The sequence below is a fragment of the Odocoileus virginianus genome, chromosome 12, assembly GCF_023699985.2.
Source record: "Odocoileus virginianus isolate 20LAN1187 ecotype Illinois chromosome 12, Ovbor_1.2, whole genome shotgun sequence".
In the NCBI taxonomy this organism is placed as follows: Eukaryota; Metazoa; Chordata; class Mammalia; order Artiodactyla; family Cervidae; genus Odocoileus; species Odocoileus virginianus.
In genome coordinates, this window is record NC_069685.1 from 66,134,445 (window position 1) to 66,156,931 (window position 22,487).

At 52.3% G+C, this 22,487-nt stretch overlaps 3 long non-coding RNA genes and 1 gene segment (V, D, J or C); 3 read left to right on the top strand and 1 right to left on the bottom strand.

Moving 5' to 3' along the window:
* The first annotated feature begins 3,219 nt into the window (after positions 1-3,219).
* On the top strand, positions 3,220-4,070 carry LOC110124306 (immunoglobulin lambda variable 1-40-like). The segment is given in 2 exon segments: positions 3,220-3,332; positions 3,442-4,070. Coding segments are annotated over 2 exon segments (437 nt in total).
* A 6,912-nt stretch (positions 4,071-10,982) lies between these two features.
* On the bottom strand, positions 10,983-13,958 carry LOC139037840 (uncharacterized). The gene is made up of 2 exons (XR_011490772.1): positions 13,586-13,958; positions 10,983-11,270 (listed from the first exon to the last, which is right to left on the bottom strand). It is a non-coding gene; the product is annotated as an uncharacterized lncRNA (long non-coding RNA).
* A 51-nt stretch (positions 13,959-14,009) lies between these two features.
* On the top strand, positions 14,010-14,318 carry LOC110124305 (uncharacterized). Its single transcript, XR_011490771.1, has 2 exons — positions 14,010-14,115; positions 14,224-14,318. It is a non-coding gene; the product is annotated as an uncharacterized lncRNA (long non-coding RNA).
* Positions 14,319-18,984: 4,666 nt separating this feature from the next.
* Positions 18,985-20,346, top strand: LOC139037720 (uncharacterized). The gene is made up of 2 exons (XR_011490560.1): positions 18,985-19,333; positions 19,432-20,346. It is a non-coding gene; the product is annotated as an uncharacterized lncRNA (long non-coding RNA).
* The last annotated feature ends 2,141 nt before the right edge of the window (positions 20,347-22,487 follow it).

Here is a 22,487-nt window from a genome sequence, read left to right on the forward strand (position 1 = left end):
TCTCCTTCCTGAAGCCCACAGTCACCATCTCTGTCTCTCCTCTCTCCAGGATCCTGGGCCCAGGCAGTGCTGACTCAGCCGCCCTCCATGTCCGGGACTTTGGGACAGAGGGTCCCCATCTCTTGTACTGGAAACAGGAGCAACACTGGGGGTAATTATGTCAGCTGGAACCAACAGCTGCCAGGATCGTCCCCCACACCTCTGATCTATGAAAACAGCAAACAGCCCTCAGGGGCCCCAAATTGAGTCTCTGGCTCCAAGTCTGGCAAGTCGGCCTCTCTGACCACTTCAGTTCAGGCTGAGGACGACACTGATTATTACTGTTTCTCATGGGCTGACGGCTTGAAAGTTTCCGCAGTGCTTCAGGCCAGAGTGGAAGGAGACAAAAACCTGCTTCCCCCACAGCCATGGGGCTCCCAGGGCAAGGTGTCTGCCCCTCCCTTCCTGGGGTCCCTGAGAGCACGGAACCCAGGGGACTGAGTGTCCCTGACTGCAGCACAGCTGCCCCCTCAGCTCGACTCCCCTCCCCAGGGCAGCGGCTCACAAGGGCTGGTCACACACCCCTGGATGAAGGAGCTGCTGACGGCAGTTGCCCCCGGTTCCCAGGTCGGAGTCAGCAGCACAGAGCAGGGCGGTCAGTGCCGCCCTTGCTGGGTCAGTGGGCGGTGAACGCACATCCCTGAGCTTCCGCCACAGGAGGATCTCCTGTTATAGGAAAAGGAAACAGAATTCAGAGTTTCTTCAAGTAATTTCCACACAGTCCAGGATCCAGTAAAAATTGTCACTTCTATCAAGAACCAGGAAACTAAATATTGAAGGGAAGTGAGACGGCATAGACATCAATGCTGAGATGCCTCAGATGATGAAATCAGGTGACAGATATTTTTAGGGATAAATCATCAAATCTATTTGATGAGCAAATACAAACACTCTTGGGTCCAAAGGAAAAGGAGATAAATGAAAAAAAAATAAAAGAATCATGAGAAAATGTAGTCAGAATCATTTGAAAATAAAATACATGAAAATAAAAGAGAATTCTCTGTATGTTATCAAAGACATGTAAAACTTATTATTTAATTCATTTATTTGTTTTTTGACAGAGTATTTGGTGACAGGAAAAAGAGGCAGCCCCTCCTTCCTCAAAAGGCTTCCCAGGTGTCACTAGTGGTAAGGAAGCCTCCTGCCAACACAAGAGTCATAAGAGATGTGGGCGCTGTCCCTGGGTTGGGAAGATCCTCTGGAGCAAGAAACGGCAACCCACTTCAGTGTTCTTGTCTAGAGGATCCTGTGGACAGAGGAGCCTGGTGGACTATAGTCCATGGGGTCACAAGAGTCAGGCAGGATTGAGAACCAAGCAATTGAGCAGCACCTTGCTCACAATCTCACCACCGTGACTGTTCCCTAAATGGGCCACCAGGGGGCGCTGTTCACGTGCTCAGAACTGGCAAAGCCTCAACACACCCACGTGGTCCCCTGACCTGGCCCTGCACCCGGGCTCAGTGGCCTGAGTTGGACGAGACAGCAGGTACTTCCTCAAAGGGGACAGACTCAGAGCCTCGGCCCCCAGGCCTCCTCCTGGGAGTGACGCTGCACACGGGGCCGAGCACCCAGAATTGGAGGGTGAAGGGATCAGGTGGTCATCAGTCCCCATCCTCGTCCCAGAAACAGGGGAGGGGAGGAGCCCCCGGAGCCCGCCCCGTGCCCCCCTCCAGCTCTCCTCAGCCTGCCCCTGCTCCTCCTCATCTCTTTGCCAAGAGTCTCCGCTCCCGCTCCCCTCATTCATGACTTTCCCCAATCCTGAGCCTCTCTCTCTACAAACCTGCACTGGTGACCTCCACGATCATGACCAAGCTCAGTCTGTCAGAAGGTCACGGACATGTTTCCAGATCTTCCTGAACTGGACACTCACTTCCTCCACCCCTCCTTGAACCTCTGTAGCCCTTCCTTCCCGGGAAGCCTCAGGTCTCTGGCTCTATGTGTGACCGCAGTTTGTTTCTTCCGTGCTCCTCCCCAGGTTCCCCTTTGCTTCCCAAGAGATCCATGAAGCCCTCTAGTCGCTGATTTATCCCCTGAATGCTCACACTCCGTTCTGTGTGCCCTTGAGTGAGGAATCAGGTGGGGAGAGAAACCCAGTTCTGAGATGCGGGAAATGATTCCTGGCTGAGGAGTGTCTGTGCTCAGCTGCTGTGGGATTGATTTTATGCACAGTGAGCAGAGAAGCTGTTGGGGCCCTCGGCTGGGAAAGCAGACCCTGTCCTGGGGCTCTGACCCAGGGGCGATCACTGCTGCTCCTACTGGACCACGTCTAAGTCAGGTTTGCTCCCCGTGGTCTCGTCTGAGTGTCCTGAGGACCACTGATCTGCCTTGTCATGTCCTGTGTCTCATCTCAGACCTGAGACTGACCCGTGGCTCTGATAACTCAGCCTGCCCTGTTTTCACAGATAGAGCTTCCTGCTAAGACATGAAGATCCCTCAGTGGAGATGCCATAAGAGTTAGAAAGGTTGCTTCTGGCCCTGCCTCACTCAGAGGCCAGTATAATTAAGAATGCCAATATCTTTGTGAAAATGTTCTTTTACTTAATAATAAAATTTCATAAGACACCTCTCATGTGATTTAGTTAAGATTGTTTTATTTGATGAACAGAACCTACAAAGAAAATGATGTTTTAAAAACAATACCGTGGCAATGCAAAATTAAAACAGAGTCGAACACAGCTTAGCGACTGAACAACATTTCTTTCAGTTATATTTATGCACCTATTTAAAGATATGACCTTAGATTTTCACTAATCCATGAACACATTTTGGTTCATTTAAAGTCTCAAAGTCACACACCCACAGTGTAACACGCACACGCGCTACAGGGTGAACTACCTTGGCTGTTCTTTTCCAACCAAACACTTCCTGAACTGTGTCATGTCAAAACCAGTCTTGGGAGAGTTGACTCTGATCACCAGGTAACAGGAAGTGTGTCTGGACGGGACACCAGGGGGTTTTCCCAGGCTGTTCTGAAGGGTCATGAACTCACAGTGTAACAGGGAGTGGGGGTGTCATCATTTACATGAATGGCTCCCAGAGGGGACCTCCCACTCCCAAGCCCCACACACCCCGCACCTAATCTGGCTACCCCGAGGGCCCAGGGAGGGATCAGAGAGCTGGGGGTGGGGGGTCATTTGCATGAAAGGACCCTCCCCCTCTCAGAGTATGAAGAGGGGAAGGAGCGGTGTGGGGACGCTCTGCTCAGCTGTGGGGCCACAGAAGGCAGGACGCCCTGACCATGTCCACCATGGCCTGGTCCCCTCTGCTCCTCACCCTGGTCGCTCTCTGCACAGGTGACTGGATGGGGGGACAGGGGAAGGGGCTTGGGAAGACACACATGCTGTGTTCCCCACTCTCATGTCTGGGCCCCAGAGTCACCATCTCTGTCTCTCCCCATTACAGGATCCTGGGCCCAGGATGTGCTGACTCAGCCGCCCTCCGTGTCCGGGTCCCCGGGCCAGAGGGTCACCATCTCCTGCACTGGGAGCAGCAGCAACACTGGGGGTGGTATGATGTGGGCTGGTTCCAACAGATCCCAGGGTCGGCCCCCAGAACCCTCATCTATGATATCACCGGTCGACACTCAGGGGTCCCGGACCGATTCTCCGGCTCCAGGTCTGGGAACACGGCCACCCTGACCATCAGTTCGCTGCAGGCTGAGGACGAGGCGGATTATTACTGTGCATCTGCTGACGGTAGCGGCTATGATGGCACGGTGCTCCAGGCCAGGGGGGAAGTGAGACAAAAACCTGCTCTGCTCCAGACATGGGCCTCCCGGGGCTGAACCATCTCTGTCAAAGCAGACACTGTAGCAGCAGCTGTGAAATGGACATAAATCGTATTTCATTTCACACGGTGGGAGCAAGAATGTTCAGCCGTACTTCACAGCTTACTGCCAAAGTTTTCACCCCAATGCCCTCAGCTGCTCTTCCCAGTCCTTCTGCTCCACGTTGAGACCATTTAGTGAGCAAATTTGTTCAAATCACCATGTTCAAACCAACTTGTTCAAACACTATCATTTTAATTTCTGATCTTGAGTCGTGTGTTTTCCTATTATTTTCAGCTGATAATTTAGAAGAATCTCAATTTAATGGCTGTATTTTTAACTGTCATCTATAAGGTTGCAGGAGTGTAGGAAGAGAAAACGTGTGCTCAGATGTGACTCTGTGGCTCCCTGTTTGGTTTCCTGATGAAGGAAGGGGCACTCACAGATCCTCACAAGGAGCAGGAAGCGATTCCACTGGGGAGGGAGGAGAGGTTCACAGTCACGGGGGGACTGGTGGTGTTGGGGTGAACAGGATCGCTGGGGCAGGAAGGGGAGCACATCCATTATCACTCAGCCTCACATCTGCAGGGAAGGATTCAGGTTTGAGAAACGAAGGATCTGGGGGCTGATTAGGGGAAGGTTGTCACCCCATCACTCAGGGTCTCCTCCCTGTGCTGTCCCCACGCTGGGTGAGGTCCAGCATCTGCCTCCTTCAAGAACCCCCACCCAGGTGATCACATCAGGTGATCTGAGCAGGGGGAGAAGGAGGTGATTTGCATGAGGCCTCTTCTCCTGATGAGATGGGAGACATGAAAACACCCAGGACCCCACCTCCAGCCCAGGAGGCTGAGAAGGCCGAGTCCTGGGAGGGTCCCCACCATGGCCTGGGCGGTGCTTCTGCTCGGGCTCCTCAATTACATTTGAGGTCAGGGGCTGGGGCTCTCCATCCTTGACGGCACCTCCAAGCAGAATCTCAGGGACATTGTCTCCATAACAACCCCTCCTCTTCCTTGTCGCTTTTAGGGGTGGATGCTCAGACTGTGGTCCAGGAGCCAGCACTGTCAGTTGTCTCCAGGAGGGACGGTCACCCTGACATGTCTGGGTCAGTCACTACCAGTAACTAACGCGGCTGGTTCCAGCAGACCCCAGGCCAGGCTCCCTGACTGCTGATCTACAGCACAAACAGCCGATATCCTGGGGTCCCTGCTCGCTTCTCTGGCTCCATCTCTGGGAACAAAGCCGCCCTCACCATCACGGGCGCCCATTCTGAGGACGATGCCGACTATTACTGTGGTCTGGAAACTAGTAGTTACAATATCGTGGTGATGGAAGCCCGTGGGGAAGTGCTACCAAAACCTGCCCTTGTGCCCAGAGGGCTCAGCCCTTAGTGGCAGGAGAGGCAGGGAAGGGGGGGACAGGTCAGGATCCCCGTGGGGAGGGAGGCGCTGGGCCCCGTCTCCTGTCCACTGCTTCATGGCCCCGAGTCTCCTCCCAGCTCTCCCCGGCTGTGTCCATCTCTCCAAGGGGAGCCCTCTCTCTCCATGTTGCTGGGAAGGAGGCTTAGCTCCACAGGGAGACTCAGACCCCCACCACTGCCAAGAGGACTCTTGTCATTCAAATCACACTGAGATGTCCAGCATCATGAACTTGATCTTGCAGATAAATTAATATTCCATTTTCCTGAAGGGGCACCACTAGAAATGCAATTTCCCTACTAGAGCTCCTGAATCACAACTTTTGTTGATGGAAGGAATCTGTGGTTAACAAGAAACTGCCCCCTCTCCCCAAATATTCAGGAACATCAAAGTTCCAGATGAATGTCTTTGTCTATTATTGTGAATAAACCCCGGAGAATTGTCCTAGAATTCAGCCCATTCATGTTAATTTCCCCTGACACATTCACTCCCAGCTCACGATCAAAATCCAAAACCCCGCAAAGACAATTCACATCTGATGCCATGGGGGAATCTGTGTCTTGATTTAAAATAAGGTAGAAATTGGGAGGAATTTCCACAAACTTGTGTTGTCTAAAGACTCACGGGGAGGCTTTATTCTTCTGGAAGAACTTTATTTAGAACTGGCTCCAAAACACCCTACACGCCCAGCTGACTCCCTGGGTGACCTGATGCCAGGTCATGGCTGGACGCCTAAAGACGTGGAATGCCCCGAGGTGCTATGCAGTGGATTAAACAAATAATGTGGTCAGTATTGCTGTGATTGGGTCTGAGGATGTAGAAACACATGTACCTTCACAGACACTAAAATAAGAAGCAAAAAAATAAAATGATTTCAGTGACTTCCCTGGTGATGCCGAGGTTAGAAATTGGCCTCGAAATGCAGGGGACACAGGTTTGATCCCTCCTCCGGGAAGATCCCACATGCCTGGGGCAACAATGTCCTAAGCCACCACTACTGAAGACTGCTTGCCGCAGAGACCACACTCTTCAACAAGAGAAGCCACTGTAAGGAGAATCCCTTGCACCACAGAGAGAGAGTGGCCCACACTCTCCACAACTAGAGAAAGGCCATGTGCAGCAACAAAGATGCAGCGCAGTCACAAACAAGAAATAATATTTTTAAAAATGTTCTCGGGGCTTAAGCAAGATGATATTATTTTCCCTAGCCTTTCCTCTCTGTTCTATTTGGAGGAGCTGGAGTGCTACGCTCAGAGGGCCCACCTCTCTGACCTAGAAAGGCCGCTCACCAGGCTCACCGACCTCCCCTTCTCTGGACTGTGGCCCGTGCCCTGACCTCCTGCCCCAGGACTCTTCTGTCTCTGCAGGGAGAAGCCTGCCTCCTCCCTCACATTCCCACCGGGCAAGCTTTCTTCAGACCTCTTTGACCCCAACCCTGACCAGCATATAAGACAGGTCACCAGGCGTGTGTCCTGCTGATCCCTGTCACTGCCCTTTCACACACACGTGCAGGGGCCGCGCAGCAGGCAGAGCTGGGCTGTGGGATCACAGTTAACAGAGATGCACATTGTGGAGTACGGTCGGTTTCCATGGAGACGAGAGTCCCAGTGTGAGGGCATCCCTGTGCCCAGGGAGGACCTACAAAGGCCCCTCAGCCGTCTCTCCCGGGGGTGCCATCAGCAATGCCTGCCATACAAGGCGCCACTCTGCCTGGGGGCTGGGACATCCCAGGAGCTGGAGGAGGTGCCTGTGGCCCGCAGGGGCCGCAGTGCAGAGTCCCAGAGGGGGTTCTGAGCCGGACAACAGGGAAAACACTCAGGGCGCTGGGAAAACTGTCCTCTCTTATGGGGACCCTGGGAATTGTGAGGCCCATGCACTGGAGCTCCTGGTCCGTCCCCACGCGGTTCAGATTCGGGTCCCTCATCCTGGTCCATGTGTGGCTGTGGTGGAGTCAGGGAGGGCTTGCTGGAAGGTGAGGGGTCCGAAGGTGTCTCCAAGGAGGAGGCGGCTCCTGGGAGAGTGTGCACAGAGGAGAAGACACAGTTGTGGGCAGAGGCCCCGCAGGGTGACGTGTGTGGAGTGAGGTATGTGAGAAGTGTGTATTAGCACATTACAGATGTGTCTGGTGGTTTCTTTTATGGATGGTAAATCTATTGCTTAATATCCTAATAAAAACACAAGGTTTTTGTTTGAAAAAGGGTGTTTAGTAATAGTATCATATTACTTATCTGGTATGTTAATTTCTATATTGATTTTAAAAAGAATAATTAGATGACTAATCATTGATAGTTGTTTGTCAATTTTCACCTTAAGTTTAATTTATTAGGTGCATGTATAACTAGTTTAATTGTTTTACCAAAGAACTAGGAAAATTTACATTTTCTTCATGTTCTGTAATACTACACAAAGCAGATCTTTTGGAACCATGTGACCACTGTTGGTGTTTGTAGATATTCCTGAAAGTGTAGATATCATGTCTCTGAAAGAGATTCGGGAAACACTTTTTTCATTGCTGCAAGCGGGCTGTCATAGTTGTGGCAAGAAGGGGCTTCTCTCCTTGTGGGCTCAGGCTCTGGGATGCAGGCTCAGTAGCTGTCTGCAGGGCTTCGTTGCTCTGTGGCATGTGGAATCCTCCCTGTCCAGGGCTTGAACCTCTGTCCCCTACATTGGCAGGCGGATTCTTAACCCCCGAACCAACAGAGAAGTACAAGAAATTTGTTTACTTTGGAAAGCAGTTTATCTGTTTACATATTTTGTCTAACAGGGCCAGTATTGTAAGTTGCCAAAAAGCATGAATTTTCTCCCTTGTTTTCTGTCTTTCCATTTATAATTTTCCACATGCCACCTACAGGGGGCGCTGCAGGACGGCCGTGGGGCCCTGCACGGGTGCTCAGGGAGCTTTGCTCAGGACAGCAGCTGGGCTGGCGGCGGGGCCTGTGCTCCTGGGGGTCTCAGCAGTGTGTCCTCTCCGGCTGCAGAGTCCCCGCAGCAGGGAGCTGTGTGGTCTCAGCAGGGGCTTCCTCCCACTGGGTCCCAAGGGGGAAGCCCCTTCCACCTCTGAGTCTGGGCTGTGAGCTGAGCTCCTGCACCAGGGTCGAGGAGGGGCTGGGTGGGCCCTGGGTGGACCCCGTTTGCCTGGCAGCCTCTCGTCTCAGAGGCTGGGGCAGAACAGGAGGCCTGGGGCAGCCCACCCCACTGTGGGGACCAGGGTCCTGGGCACCGTGGCCTGGACTCCTCTCCTGCTCGAGCTCCTCTCTCTCTGCACAGGTGGTGACGGGCCCCGGACACCAGGGCTCGGTCCCCGGCCTGCATCAGCCCCCGGGGCGCAGACTCCGGGAACCTTTCCTGCAGCTCCTGCCCCGTCTCCCCGTGTCTGTGTCTGCAGGCTCCATCTCCCATCCTGTGCTGACTCAGCCCGCCTCCCTCTCCGGGAGCATCAGCCAGACTCTCCCGCACCCTGACCAGCAGCTACAGTGGTGGTGGTTTCTCCATACGTTGGTTCCAGCAGAAGCCAGGGAGCACCCGCATTACCTCCTGAATTTCTACTCAGACTCCGATAAGCACCAGGGCTCCGGGGTCCCCAGCCTCTTCTCTGGATCCGAAGACGCCTCAGCCAGTGCAGGGCGCCTGCTCGTCTCTGGGCTGCAGCCCGAGGCCGAGGCCGACTATGCCTGTGCTGTGGGGCATAGGGCACCAATGCTTACAAGGCGCTCCAGACCAGGGAGGAAGTGAGACGAAACCTCCACTCACGCCTGCTCGTGGCTCGGATGAAGTCTCGTTCAGGGGTGACTTAAATCATCAGATGTTTGGCAAGCACCTGATTTCCCTAGATCCAGCATTTTTGATAACATTGTATCTTTTACTTCAATTCACCTTTTAGATTGCTAAAATACTCTTATCCAATGCAGTTTTTTTTTTTTTTTTTGCAAACATTGCTTGTTCAGAGATAAAAACCTTTTGATGGATACACTTGTTGAGCCCAGAAGAGGTGGTTTCAGGCCAGACCAGTTCAGGGTCGAGGGTTCAATAAGACGTGCTTCTGTGAGTGTTTCACTTGGGATTTTGTGATATAAAGGCCAACATGCAGAAATAATTGTATTCTGTAGTGGAGTAATGAATCTCCAGTTTCTAAAAATAGTAACATGCAATATCTAATCAATAAAAAACACTGAAAAATTCTGAGGAAGATTAAAACTTTGTGCACTGAAAACTACAGACATGCGAGAATTTCGTAAAATAATGAATAGATACTCCTGGTATATCGTTCAAAACACTGACTGTCACTAAGATCACAGTCCCTGAAAATAGCACAACATTGTAAAGCAACTCGTTCAGTCACTAAGTCATGTCTGACTCTTTGTGACCCCATGGACTGCAGCATATCAGGGTTCCCTGTCCTTCACCATCTCTTGGAGTTTGCCCAGTTTCAAAGTCCATTGAATTGGTGATGCCATCCGACCATTTCATCCTCTGTTGTCCCCTTCTCCTCCTGCCCTCAATCTTTCCCAGCATCCAAGTCTTTTCCAATGAGTCAGCTGTTCACATCAAGGGGCCAAAGTATTGTAGCCTCCGCTTTTGCATCGTCCTTCCATGAGTATTCAGGTTTGATTTTCTTAAGGATTGACGGGTTTACTCTCCTTGCCGTCCAAGGGATGCTCTAGAGTCTTCTCCAGCACCATAGTGTCGTCGGAAAGCAGCTATACTCCAATAACTAAATGATGACAATCATTCCCAAATGGATCACAATTCTGCAAACACGGTCTTCACCTGCCATGAAGCGCGAGGTAGGAAGTTCTAGCAAAGAAATGGAAACTGTGAGAAAAGAAATAGAGGAAAAAACAGCCCTGGAACCATTCTCCTAGTCCCAGTAGACCTGATATGTCTGAGGAAGGGAAGAGGCATGAAGCGGTGCTTGAACTCCAGGAACACGTGTTCTGTTCTGGGAAATCCCAGTGAGATGGAGAGATCAGATTTAGTCCTGGACGTGGCACAGAACAGGTGAGGGAAGGGTGGTGGGCAGAGTGTGGGTGTAGTGGCTGGGTGGGGGGCTGCTGGGTTCCTGAACTTCACCTGCAGTGGGCACCTGGGGTCACCTCTCCACCAGGAACACCTTTGTGACCCACAACCAGTTGGTGAGAATTATGACCTGGCCTCTAAACAGAAGAGGATGCCAGTGTGATTTCAGGGCTCTGGGCAGTATTTCCAAAGCTTAAAATGGAAGCTACACCCATGAACTCTGAATAGAAAATCCGAATACCACCCCCACCCCACCAACCACACACATAATCATAGATTTTCTCCACAGCAGTGTTGGCCGGTCCAGAAAGAGAGTGAAGTTGCCCTGCAACATATGGGGTGCTGACACCCTGTTCTAGTTGGGTTACATGGAGTCATGCATGCACCTGGTGAGGGAGAGTATTTCCCAGACATCCACTTCCTTGGAAGTATGGCAAATCAATGATAGAAGTTAAGAAATATACATGAAAATATTTTGAAATGAACACTACATATGAGTCATGCTGATGTTTAAGGAGAATGAATACAGAAGTGCTCAATTTCACAATTATTAAAAATAGTATAGAATTTTTAAATTATATAAATTTAAAAGTAGTTCAGAGTGTGTGTGATTCTGGTTCCAGTAGCTTAAAAAAAAGGCATAAACTTTTACCATATTTACATGACAACAAGAAACTTTCAGCAAGAAATAGAAAAGAAAATTTGAACAAGAGTGAAATATTTTCTTCCAGGGAAACACTGAGTAACCAGGTTGTGCAAGCCGTTTATTATTTATAGTGTTGCTTCCTTATACTTGTTTTCCCTTGAAAAGTTGGAGGGAGTATAAGCAGAAGGGATGGAGTGGAGCCCTTAGATGTCAGAAGGAAGGATGCTGCTTCCTGACACGCCCCAAGGGTCACTGCCTGCTCAGAGTCAGGCTCTGCAGCAGGGACGTGCCACCTGTCCCCTCCCCCCGGGTCTTCTCCTCACGACCTTGTCATGGGTGGGATCTCGTGAGCTGGCTCCTGGCACCTGACATTCCGCCACAGAAGGATCTGTGTTAAAGGAAAAGGAAATGGAATTCAGAGTTTCTTCAAGTAATTTCCGCACAGTCCAAGATCCAGTAAAAATTGTCACTTCTATCAAGAACCAGGAAACTAAATATTGAAGGAAAGTGAGAGAGCATAGACATCAATGCTGAGATGCCTCAGATGATGAAATCAAGTGACAGATATTTTTAGGGATAAATCATCAAATCTATCTGGTGAGCAAATACAAACACTCTTGGGTCCAAAGGAAAAGGATATAAATGGAAGGGAAAAAAAAGAATCATGAGAACAAGATAGTCAGAATAACCTGAAAGTACAATGGGTGAAAATAAAAAAGTCCTCTCTATACTATCAAAGACGTGTAATATTTATTATTTAACTCATTTATTTGTTCATTGGTTAGGTATTTGGTGACTGGAAAAAAGGCAGCCCCTCCTTCCTCACAAGGCTTCCCAGGTGTCACAAGGGGTAAAGAACCCGCCTACCAATGCAAAAGACATAAGAGATGTGGGTTCTCTCCCTGGGTTGGGGAGATCCTCTGGAGCAAGAAACGGCAACCCACTTCAGTGTTCTTGCCTGGAGAATCCCATGGACAGACGAGCCTGGTGGGCTCCAGTCCGTGGGGTCCCAAGAGTCAGACAGGATTGAGAACCAAGCAACTGAGCAGCACCTTGCTCACTTTCAACACCAGGCATGTTGCCGAGTTCGTCACCAGGGGGCGCTGTTTACCAGCTCAGAGTTGGCCAAACCTCAACACAACCGGCGTGGTCCCTTGACCTGGCCCTGCACGGGGCTCAGTGGCCTGAGTTGGACGTGACAGCAGGTGCTTCCTCTCAGGGGACAAACTCTGAGCCGCGGCCCCCAGGCCTCCTCCTGGGAGTGATGCTGCCCATGGAGCCGAGCACCCAGAATTGGAGGGTGAAGGGGTGAGGTGGTCATCAGTCCCCACCCTCTTCTCAGAAACAGAGGAGGGGAGGAGCCCCCGGAGCCCGCCCCGTGCCCCCCTCCAGCTCTGCTCAGCCCGCTCCTGCTGCTCCTCATCTCTTTGCTAAGAGCCTGCCCTCCCGCTCCCCTCATTCATGACTTTCCTCCCGATCCTGGGCCTCTCTCTTTCTACAGACCTACAGTGTTGACCTCCATGGTGATGAGCCAGTTCACTCTATCAGAAGATCATGGACACGTTTCCAAATCTTCCTGAACTTTACACTCACTTCCTCGGCTCCTCCTTGAACCTCTGTAACCCTTCCTCCCCGAGAAGCCTCAGGGCTCTGGCTCTCAGGTGTGACCCAGCTTTCCCCTCGGTGCTCCTCCCCAGGTTCCCCTTGTGTCCCAGGGGATTTTGAATCCCTCGTGTGGCTGATTTATCCCCTGAAACCTCACACTCTGTCCTGTGTGCCATCGAGTGAGGAATCAGGTGGGGAGAGAAACCCTGGTCCTGAGACCTGGGAAATGATTCCTGGCTGAGGAGTGTCTCTGCTCAGCTGCTGTGGGATTGATTTTATGCACAGTGAGCAGAGAAGCTGTTGGGGCCCTCGGCTGGGAAAGCAGACGCTCTCCTGGGGTTTTGCCCCTGGGGCGATCACTGCTGCTCCTACTGGACCAGGTCTAAGTGGTTTGCTCCCTGTGGTCACATCTGAGTGTCCTGACAACAACGACCTGCCGTGTCGTGTCCTGTCCCTCATCTCAGATCTGAGACCCACCAATGGCTCTGATAATTCAGTCTGCCCTGTTTTCACAGATAGAACATCCTGCTACGATGTAAAAATCCCTCAGTGGAGATGCCATACGTGTCAGAAAGTCTTTACAATTATCTTGTTTAAAGAACACAGGCTACAAGGAAAATTATGTTTTAGAAATAGTACCATGGCAATGCAAAATTAAAACAGAGCCAGAGTTGGAGACCACTTAGTGATTTAACAACAACATCTTCTTCAGTTAAATTTAGGCATCTCAGCATCGAAACATGTATATTATCTAGGGTGAAACAGATCACCAGCCCAGGTTGGGTGCATGAGACAAGTGCTCGGGCCTGGTGCACTGGGAAGACCCAGAGGGATCGGGTGGAGAGGGAGGTGGGAGGGGGGACCGGGATGGGGAATACATGTAAATCCATGGCTAATTCATCTCAATGTATGACAAAAACCACTGCAATGATGTAAAGTAATTAGCCTCCAACTAATAAAAATAAATGGAAAAAAAAATAAAAAAAAAAACCAATTTAGGCATCTATTTTAAGTGATGACCTTAGACTTTCACTAATCCATGAACACATTTTGGTTCACTTGAAATCTCAAAGTCACACACCAATGTGTAACACTCACATGCACTACAGGGTAAGGTACAGTTGGCTGTTGTTTCCCATCCAGACACAGCCTGAAGGGTGTAATTTCAAAACCACTTTGGGGAAAGTTGCCTCTTAAGAGCTCTGATCACCAGGTCAGGATGTGTGTTTGTGCCAGGACACCAGGGGGCGATCGGAGGCCTTTCCTGAGTGTCTGGACCTGTGAGAGCAGAGACCAGTCCCCTGGTACTTCCTGGTGCTTTCTGCTCAGGGTTCCTGCTGTGACCTCCCTCCCCCAAGCCCCAGGCAACCCCACGTCTGACCACAACTGGCCTCCCTCAGGCACAGGAAGCTGACCCAGGTCCCAGAGGTCATCAGAGCATTGTGGGAGTTGGGGGGGAGGAGGGTGATTTGCATGAAAGGACCCTCCCCCTCTCAGAGTATGAAGAGGGGAAGGAGCGGTGTGGGGACGCTCTGCTCAGCTGTGGGGCCACAGAAGGCAGGACGCCCTGACCATGTCCACCATGGCCTGGTGCCCTCTGCTCCTCACCCTGGTCGCTCTCTGCACAGGTGACTGGATGGGGGGACAGGGGAAGGGTCTTGGAAGACTCATGGGCCCTGCTCTCTGCTCTCGTGCCTGAACCCCCGAGTGACCATCTCTGTCTCTCTCCCTTCCAGGATCCTGGGCCCAGACTGTTCTGACTCAGCCGTCCTCCGTGTCCGGGTCCCCGGGCCAGAGGGTCAGCATCACCTGCTCTGGAAGCAGCAGCAATGTTGGGCGTGGTAATTATGTGGGCTGGTACCAACAGGTCCCAGGATCGGCCCCCAGAACCCTCATCTATGGTGCAACCAGTCGAGCCTCGGGGGTCCCCGACCGATTCTCCGGCTCCAGGTCTGGGAACACAGCCACCCTGACCATCAGTTCGCTCCAGGCTGAGGACGAGGGGGATTATTACTGTGCATCTTATGACAGTAGTAGTTATAATGGCACAGTGCTCCAGGCCAGGGGGGAAGTGAGACAAAAACCTGCTCTCCCCCAAGTCATGGGCCTCCTGGGGCTGAAACATCTCTGTCAAAGCAGACACTGTAGCAGCAGCTCTGAAATGGACATAAATCGTATTTCATTTCACACGGTGGGAGCAAGAATGTTCAGCCGTACTTCACAGCTTACTGCCAAAGTTTTCACCCCAACGCCCTCAGCTGCTCTTCCCAGTCCTTCTAATCCATGTACGACCATTTAGTGGAAAGCAAATTTGTTCAAACCACCATGTTCAAACACTATCATTTTAATTTCTGATCTTGAGTAGTGTGTTTTCCTATTATTTTCAACTGATAATTTAGAAGAGTCTGAACTTAATGCCTGTATTGTTAGCTGTCGTCTGTAAGGTTGCAGGTATATGAATTCTACCCCCGGTTATTGTTGGTTGCTCTCACACAGGATAGCTAAGCCCCTAGAGCTGGTTGGTGTGGGTGTCCACACCGCAGCCCTGATGCCCTGGACTGTTGAGACCATCAGTGATGTCACGGCCCGTGTGTGGGGAGACCCCTGACCCCCCAGACCACAGGTGGCGCTGTGGCTCCCTGCACCCTGAGCAGGGACATCACTGTCGCCGCTGTGCTCTATCCTGGGACCAGCAGAAGCCAGCGAGGCCTCCTCAGTCCTCTGTCCTACCACTCAGACTCCAGGAAGAACCAGGCTCCGGGGTCCCCCGCGGGTTTTCTGGATCCAAAGGTGCCTCGGATGACGCAGGGCTCCTGCTCGTCTCTATGCTGGAGCCTGAGGACGAGGCTGACTCTGACCGTGCAGGCTGGTACAATAGGGCCTCTCACAGAGACACAGGCAGATGGAAACTGGGATGAGACCTCAGCCTGTCAGGGGCTTGTTCTCAGAGAACTGTCAAATTTTAAATAAGTCCACAGAATCAATTAATTCCTGAGATATGTTCTAGTTCATAATAAGTCTACTCCCAATTGCACAGTCAGTTTTGCTGAAGTCTCAGAAAATGTAAACAGATTCTGACACCACTGAAGTGCACCCTGATCATCCATGTGATCAAGAGAGCCGTGGAGCTGAGCTCCCTCAGCTGAGATCAGGAGCAGGAGGCTTTCCCAGATGTGCCTGCAGCAGTCTGTGGACCATCCCAGCAGGCGGATTGTCCCCAGGGCGTGAACTCTGCTCCTGAAAGGTCAGAGCAGAGACCCTGAGGAGTCAGGGGCACCAGTGATACATCGCAGGAGGCGGGGAACCCCGGGAGTGGTTCTCCTGACCCAAGGTGCTGGCTGTGTCTTTCCCTCTCCTCCTCTCCTCTCTACCCCATCGGAGCATTTCCTACTTCAGAGTCGGGGAGGTCTATGGACTGTCAGGAGCAGGGGCTCCACAATATATTCCCATGTCCCGCTGCCTATGATGCCCCTAATGAGCCCAGATCTGAGAGCACCGTCTCCTGCAGAGGGAGCAGTAGGGACACGGGATCACCATGGCAATGATGACCAGGGATGCCAGGCAAAGCCCTGCCTTTGTGACCCAGGACAGAGGTGAGGGACACTGAGAGGTTTGGCCCTGCTCTCCTGCTGCTGGTGGGTCCACATGCCCTCCTGGATCACTTTGGACCCCATGGTGATGAGGAGACTGGTCATCAGTGTCACACACCTCATCACTAACCACAGCCACAAGGAATTCCCGTGTGATGGGGATGTCTGATGAAAGTTTGCCCTCTACTCCAGGGTGGGACCCATCACTGCCCTGAGCCTGACGGTGACATCAGCTGTGCTGGGTTAGGTCTCTGCGGTCACTTGTGCTGTTAAATCCAGGCAGTCTCACCTCCTCATCCAGGTCCATCTTTATGGGGTCCATGAAATTGTCTCCCTTTCTCTCTGGTCTCCAAATCCAAGCAGAATGCCCATGTGCCCAGATACACAGGGTCCCTCACAGGTACTGGGCAGGATGACGAGGAAGCAGAAGTCCAGCATCTGTGCCCTGGAGCCCCAGGGGGCCTCTCCCATCCCCCTGCACATCCCTCTCCTGCTCCAGGCTTTGTGCTCTGCCTGAACCCTGACCCTTAGGTAAACTGGGTCCTCCCTTTCCCCAGGGATTGCTGCCCTCCTCTCCAGGTACTGGGAGACCCTCCCCAGTAGGACGCACCTCTCACACTCCTCACTTGCTCATATCCTCGTCTTTTGCCTCATGGTCTCTCCCACTTTTCCCTCCCTGGTCCCTTGTTTGAGATGATATTGGATAAATGTCACTATTTTGGACACATACCTTATAAACTCACCTCCATTAAATCTCCATGGATTCTAACAATTGAAGTTTAGAAGGTTAGACTTCACTATGTCAGTTAAGATCAGGTAACAGTCATAAGGGTTTCTCAACCAGAGATGAAACAGGAGCTCAGACAAGGATGAGATTCCCATTTATAGGCATAATCTTTTACACCAAACATTTAATATAGAAAGATTACAAAATTGGACTAAAAACATCTTTAAATATCTGAGTCAAAAAGAAGTACTCTGAGGACCATGATCAAGGGTAAATGAGAACCCCTGGAAGAGATCAGGAAGAGATTTGTTGTACCTGAGAGCCTCCTATTCTCTTTGCAAAGAGAGAGATAAGAACACAGCCATGCAGCCTGGGCTGGGAAGGTCTCGGGAGGCCCTGCAAATTCAGCCTTGACTACATATCAACCTGGGAAGGAAACTCAGACAGAATCATGACCAGGCACAACCCATGGGCACGCTGGGTGTTTGAATCCTGGGACTTGGTTCAGGTGGTTGTGTTCTGGTAGTGAACCCATGAGCAAGGCAGAGCAAACTCAGACATCAGGGAATCCTGAAATTCATTAGTTTATCAGCAAACCGTTCAGGGGTCTGAGGTCATTAGGTACCTGGAAAAATTAATGTCCAGGCCCAAACTAGAAGAAGGGGATTCATTCTACTGCCCTGGGAGGTGACATCAGGAAGACCCTCCTGCAACTGTGAGAAAGCCCTTCCAGGAGGCTGTGGTGTGAAGTGCGGGAGGAGGAGGTCTGAGTCCAGCAGGGGGCGCTGTGGGCCTGGTCCTGAGAGCTCAGGGTCCTGGCCAGGCAGGCTGGCACCTCCTCCCCTGGCTCTTGCCCACGTGGGCAGCAGGGTCCTCACTGGAGGGTGACGTTCCTGCACCTGGGCCCCCAGGAGACATGACAGCTCTCAGCTCAGAGCCACAGGCTTGCCTCTCAGTTCCTGCTCCTCTGTCATGGATCAGTGCCCAGACCTGACATCCAACCAAAGACAGAGGGACGGTCATACAACAGAAATGAACTTCCTTCAGTAACCTCGACCTCCAGGGATACCTGGACAGGGGATGAGAGACCCCTGCAGAGGGGCTGCCCCATTGCCGACAGAACGCCCGGTGTTCACAGTGGGAGAGGGATGCAGGCACGGACACTTTGTCACCATTATGTCATTTGAAATTATCCCTGTTGTGTTATTTGGCAGTTTCAACATTTTAGAGTGAACTATGGAAACTGATATTGTTTCAGTTTTTGTGGCTCCCTTACTCCTTCCTTTCCATTATGTTAATACTTTATATTAACACTTGTAACATGAAATATATGAAATCACAAGTTCCGCCAAACTGTCATCAATATGTTCGTATAATAAGAAAAGAATTATGTAGAAATATATATTTTTCACCTCTATGAGTTGAGGTTCTCAAACACCTCTGACAAAAATCATGTGAATTTTATTAAACAGCTACTTTAGCAGCAAATCTAACATGAACAGTATTTACATTTTTATGTCAAAGAAACAAGAGGCGAACAAGACTTTCCCGTCTCTTCCACACACGTTAACACTTGAGGTGTCTGAGCTCTTTCTCGTCCTCGTTGCCCCCACATCCCTCCTCCCTCCCGAGTCCATCGGCTCCACAGCAGAACCGCAGGGAAGGGAGTTTACAGTGTCCACGGTGCTCAGCACACCTGCCTGTTCACACACGGTGCTTTTCTATTTCTGATGATGAGACATGTATGCCAACTTTGTTGGAACCGAACTTGCCAGCTATCATCATTGCATGATGACATGGTGACCTTTACCCCTAAAATCCGTGGCTCTGTGCCGCGACTCCCCATGGTCATGGCCGTTCACAGCACAGGACGCCGTCACCCCAGGCCTGTATCTCTACATGTCACCCCCCACCTCCAGGCCTGGGCCCCCCACCGCTGGGACTAGAGACACTTTACAAGATTGTGTTCAAGGGCCACGCCTTTCCCTTCACACCAGACACGGGTTCTGGATACTCTACTGGGCTCAGGGCTGGAGGGACAAGGACGGACAGCATCACACAGACGGGACACAGCGTTTCCCTGAGAAGGACAGAGAGTGTTCTAAAGATGGGCTCAGGTTTGGGAAAGGCTAGATTATTGGGGCAAGAGAGACAGACTTGTAAACTCCTCCTTCAGCCTCAGACTCTCCAGGGAGGAGATAGAGGACCGAGGTCACCAAGGTCACGGGAGCACATTTGCTGAAAGACGTCGCCCCATCACTTAGGGGCTCCTTCCGGTTCTGTCCCCGCTCTGTGTGAGGTCCAGCATCTGCCTCCTTCAAGTCCCCCCACCCCAGGGACCTCAGGTGACCTGGGCAGGGAGAGGAGGAAGTGGTTTGCATGAGGCCCCTCCTCCTCCTGACAGGCTGGAGGCATGAAAAGGCCCAGGACCCCACCTCCGGCCCAGGAGGCTGAGGAGGCCGTGTCCTGGGAGGGTCCCCACCATGGCCTGGACGGTGCTTCTGCTCGGGCTGCTGGCTTACGGCTCAGGTCAGGGGCCGGGACTCTGCACCCTTGGGCCACCTCCACGCAGGGTCTCAGGGCACCTTGTCGCCATAACAACCCCTTTCTCTCTCTGTCGCTCTTAGTGGTAGAAGCTCAGACTGTGATCCAGGAACCGTCACTGTCAGTGTCTCCAGGAGGGACGGTCACCCTCACCTGTGGACTGAGCTCTGGGTCAGTCACTACAGTACACTGAACCCAGCTGGTTCCAGCAGACCCCAGGCCAGGCTCCCAGAACTGTTATCTACAGCACAAACAGCCGCCCCTCTGGAATCCCTGATCGCTTCTCTGGCTCCATCTCTGGGAACAAAGCCACGCTCACCATCACGGGGGCCCAGCCCGAGGACGAGGCCGACTATCACTGCTTACTGTACAAGGGCAGCGGTACTTACAGCTGCACAGTGCTGGGAGCCCCTGGGGAAGCGCTGCTGAAACCTGCCCACGCTCAGAGGGCGCAGCCTGTAGACGCAGGAGAGGCAGGAGGGGCGGAAGTGGTCAGCCCCCCTGTGGGGGGGGAGGCTCCGGGCCCATCTCGTGTCCAGTGGGCCACGGCCCCGCGCCTCCTGCAGTCTCTCCCCAGGTGTGTCCAGGTCCCCAAGAGGACGGGTAGAGGGGCTCAGGTGCACATTTTATCAACAACATAGAGACTCAGAGACCCCCAACAGCCAGCACGACCCTTCTTGTTCAGAGTTTCAAGAGACATACTCAATTTCGTTAACTTGAAGATGGAGAATAAAGTAATCCCTAAACATTTTTTTATATGTGTGCAATAGCCTGATCCACAGAACACATGCTGATCTGATTATACACCACGTGCTCACAGTCATTGCACTGAAGCTAATCGTGGAAAAGAAGCTTTGAAAGCCTGCAAGTCTGATACTGCCCCAGACAGCTCCGGCTCTCTGGAAGTCTTTTCTCAGACTTCTAGGCCTTTTTTTTATTTTCAAATCTGACATAGTTTTAATATTTTAAAATGACATATTAAATTTCTATGAATTTTATTGACGACCATATTGGTAGCTTTTTCAACATCCATATCCATGTATATATATGTATAAAACATATATGTATACATATGGATGCATGTATGTACATGTATTTGACGTTGGAAGTGCTGCTCCCTGAGAAGCGGGGCAGTCGTTGTCAATCGCTAACTGTGCTCATAGCACAGGGCATGGCTGTGTATGTTCCTAGGCTGGCGGTGAGCCGGCATCAGCCCGGCCCAGCACCACTTCCACCGAGAGTTGGTCTGTGGGGATTATAAGGGGCGCTGTGGGTCTCCCCAGGGTCTGACCTGTGGGCAGCCCCTGCTGTGTGGCCCCCGCCCCCACCAACTACTAGCTCTGCATGAGTGGGTCTCTGTGTGTGACGGGCACTCAGCAGGGTGTCCTCTCTGGCCTGGGCAGGGTCCCTGCTCACAGGCCACTGTGGATCCCGGGAGATGCTTCCTCCTGGCCGCTCCTGGGGGGGCAAACTCTGAATCTCCCTGCCTCAGTCCGATTCACTAAACTCACCCATCAAAGAGGGGAGTTGAAAGAGATCGTGTCTGTGATTCGGGTAAACAGCAACCACAACACCACAACAGAACTGAACCCTTGGCTCTTGATAGAGCGGCCATCCCTGGGCCTGCCGTGAGCTGCTCTACGTGAGGCTTGGCCCCACTCGGGGGATGAAAGGACTTGTGTCCTTGCTCTGGAGGAGGAGACACGGGATGCGGAGGTGGGAGCCCTGAGTGCAGATCTGGGCTCAGAACAGCAGCAGGAAGGGCTGAGTGGCCAGCACTCCAGCCATGAGCGATCCTGACTCTGAGATCAGCTCAGCAGGGTGGGTGAAGGGGAGGCTGTGGGCACAGGGGAATCTGTGAGGAAGGGCAGGCAGGCCCTGGATGCGGGGGAGCTTTGAGGGCGCCTCAGTGAATGAGGGAGGTGCAGAGTGTGGCAGTGGCACAGTCCGTGATGTTACTTCCCCAGGACCCACTGTCTCCAGGTTCCCTCTCTGGGGAGAAGAGCCTTTGGGAGATCCCGCATCTGTGAGAAAAGGGGTGGTGTCATGGTGTCCCCCACAGTCTGTCCCCAGTCCCCCGACGCTTGGTCCCAACGTTTGTGTGGGACGGAGGGGTGTGTGTGTCTGTGTGTGTGTGTGATGGAGGTCTGTGTATGTGTGATGGAAGGGTATGTGTGTGAGATGGAGGTGTGTGTGTTTGTGCGTGTGATGGAGGGGTTTGAGGATGTGTGTGTGATGGAGTGGTGTGTGTGTGTGTGTCTCTGTGATGGAGGTGTGTGTGCGATGGAGGTGTGTGTGTGTGATGGAGGTGGGTGTGTGTGTGTGTGAGATGGAGGTGTGTGTGTGAGATGGAGGCGTGTGTGTGTGTGTGTGTGTGTGTGTGTATGTGATGGAGGTGGGTGTGGAGCAGGAAGGGCTGGAGGAGTGTCAGGATCACAGCTTTTACTTTGGGGAGAAGGCACAATCTGGGGCCCGCAGGCAAGGCTTCCTCTGTGTCTCCCTACTGCCTCAGAGGCTCAGGAAGAACTGGCCCACAGCTGACTCCTAAATATATCCTTTGGGTTTGGTGTAAATTCCTTCTCCCTGATCCTCTGGCAGCTGGGCAGGCCTCCTGTGGGCATCGCCGGGCACTCGGTGTGGACGCAGCCTCCGCCACCCTCCCTCACCGTCAGCCTCGGCTGAATCACTGTCATTTCCTCCATTTCCCTGAACTGGACGCGGTGACCCGAGAGCCGGCACCAGTTCCTCAGGGGCATCCCAGCCCCGTTCTCGGGCTCCCGTTCTGGCTCCACCACCTCGCTGACCATCTCTGGGCTGCAGGCTGAGGACGAGGCTGACTATTAATGTTCACCTTGGGCCCGCGGCCTCAGTGTTCCCACGGTGCCCAGGGCTGTGGGGAAGTGCGACGAGAACCTCCTGGTGGCTGATGGCTCTTTGAGATGACGGGCGTCCCGCAGCAGTGGGAGGACTGGATTCTCTGTTATATCACCCTCCCCACATTGGAGGGTCTGGAGCTGGGGTCTTGTTGTAGCCACACATTCTGGGAAACAAACTCATTCAGGAGGACAATGCAGATAGTGGAGTGCAGTTTATTACACTGGCAGGCCCAAGGCAGAGTCTCCTCTTAGCCAATGACCCC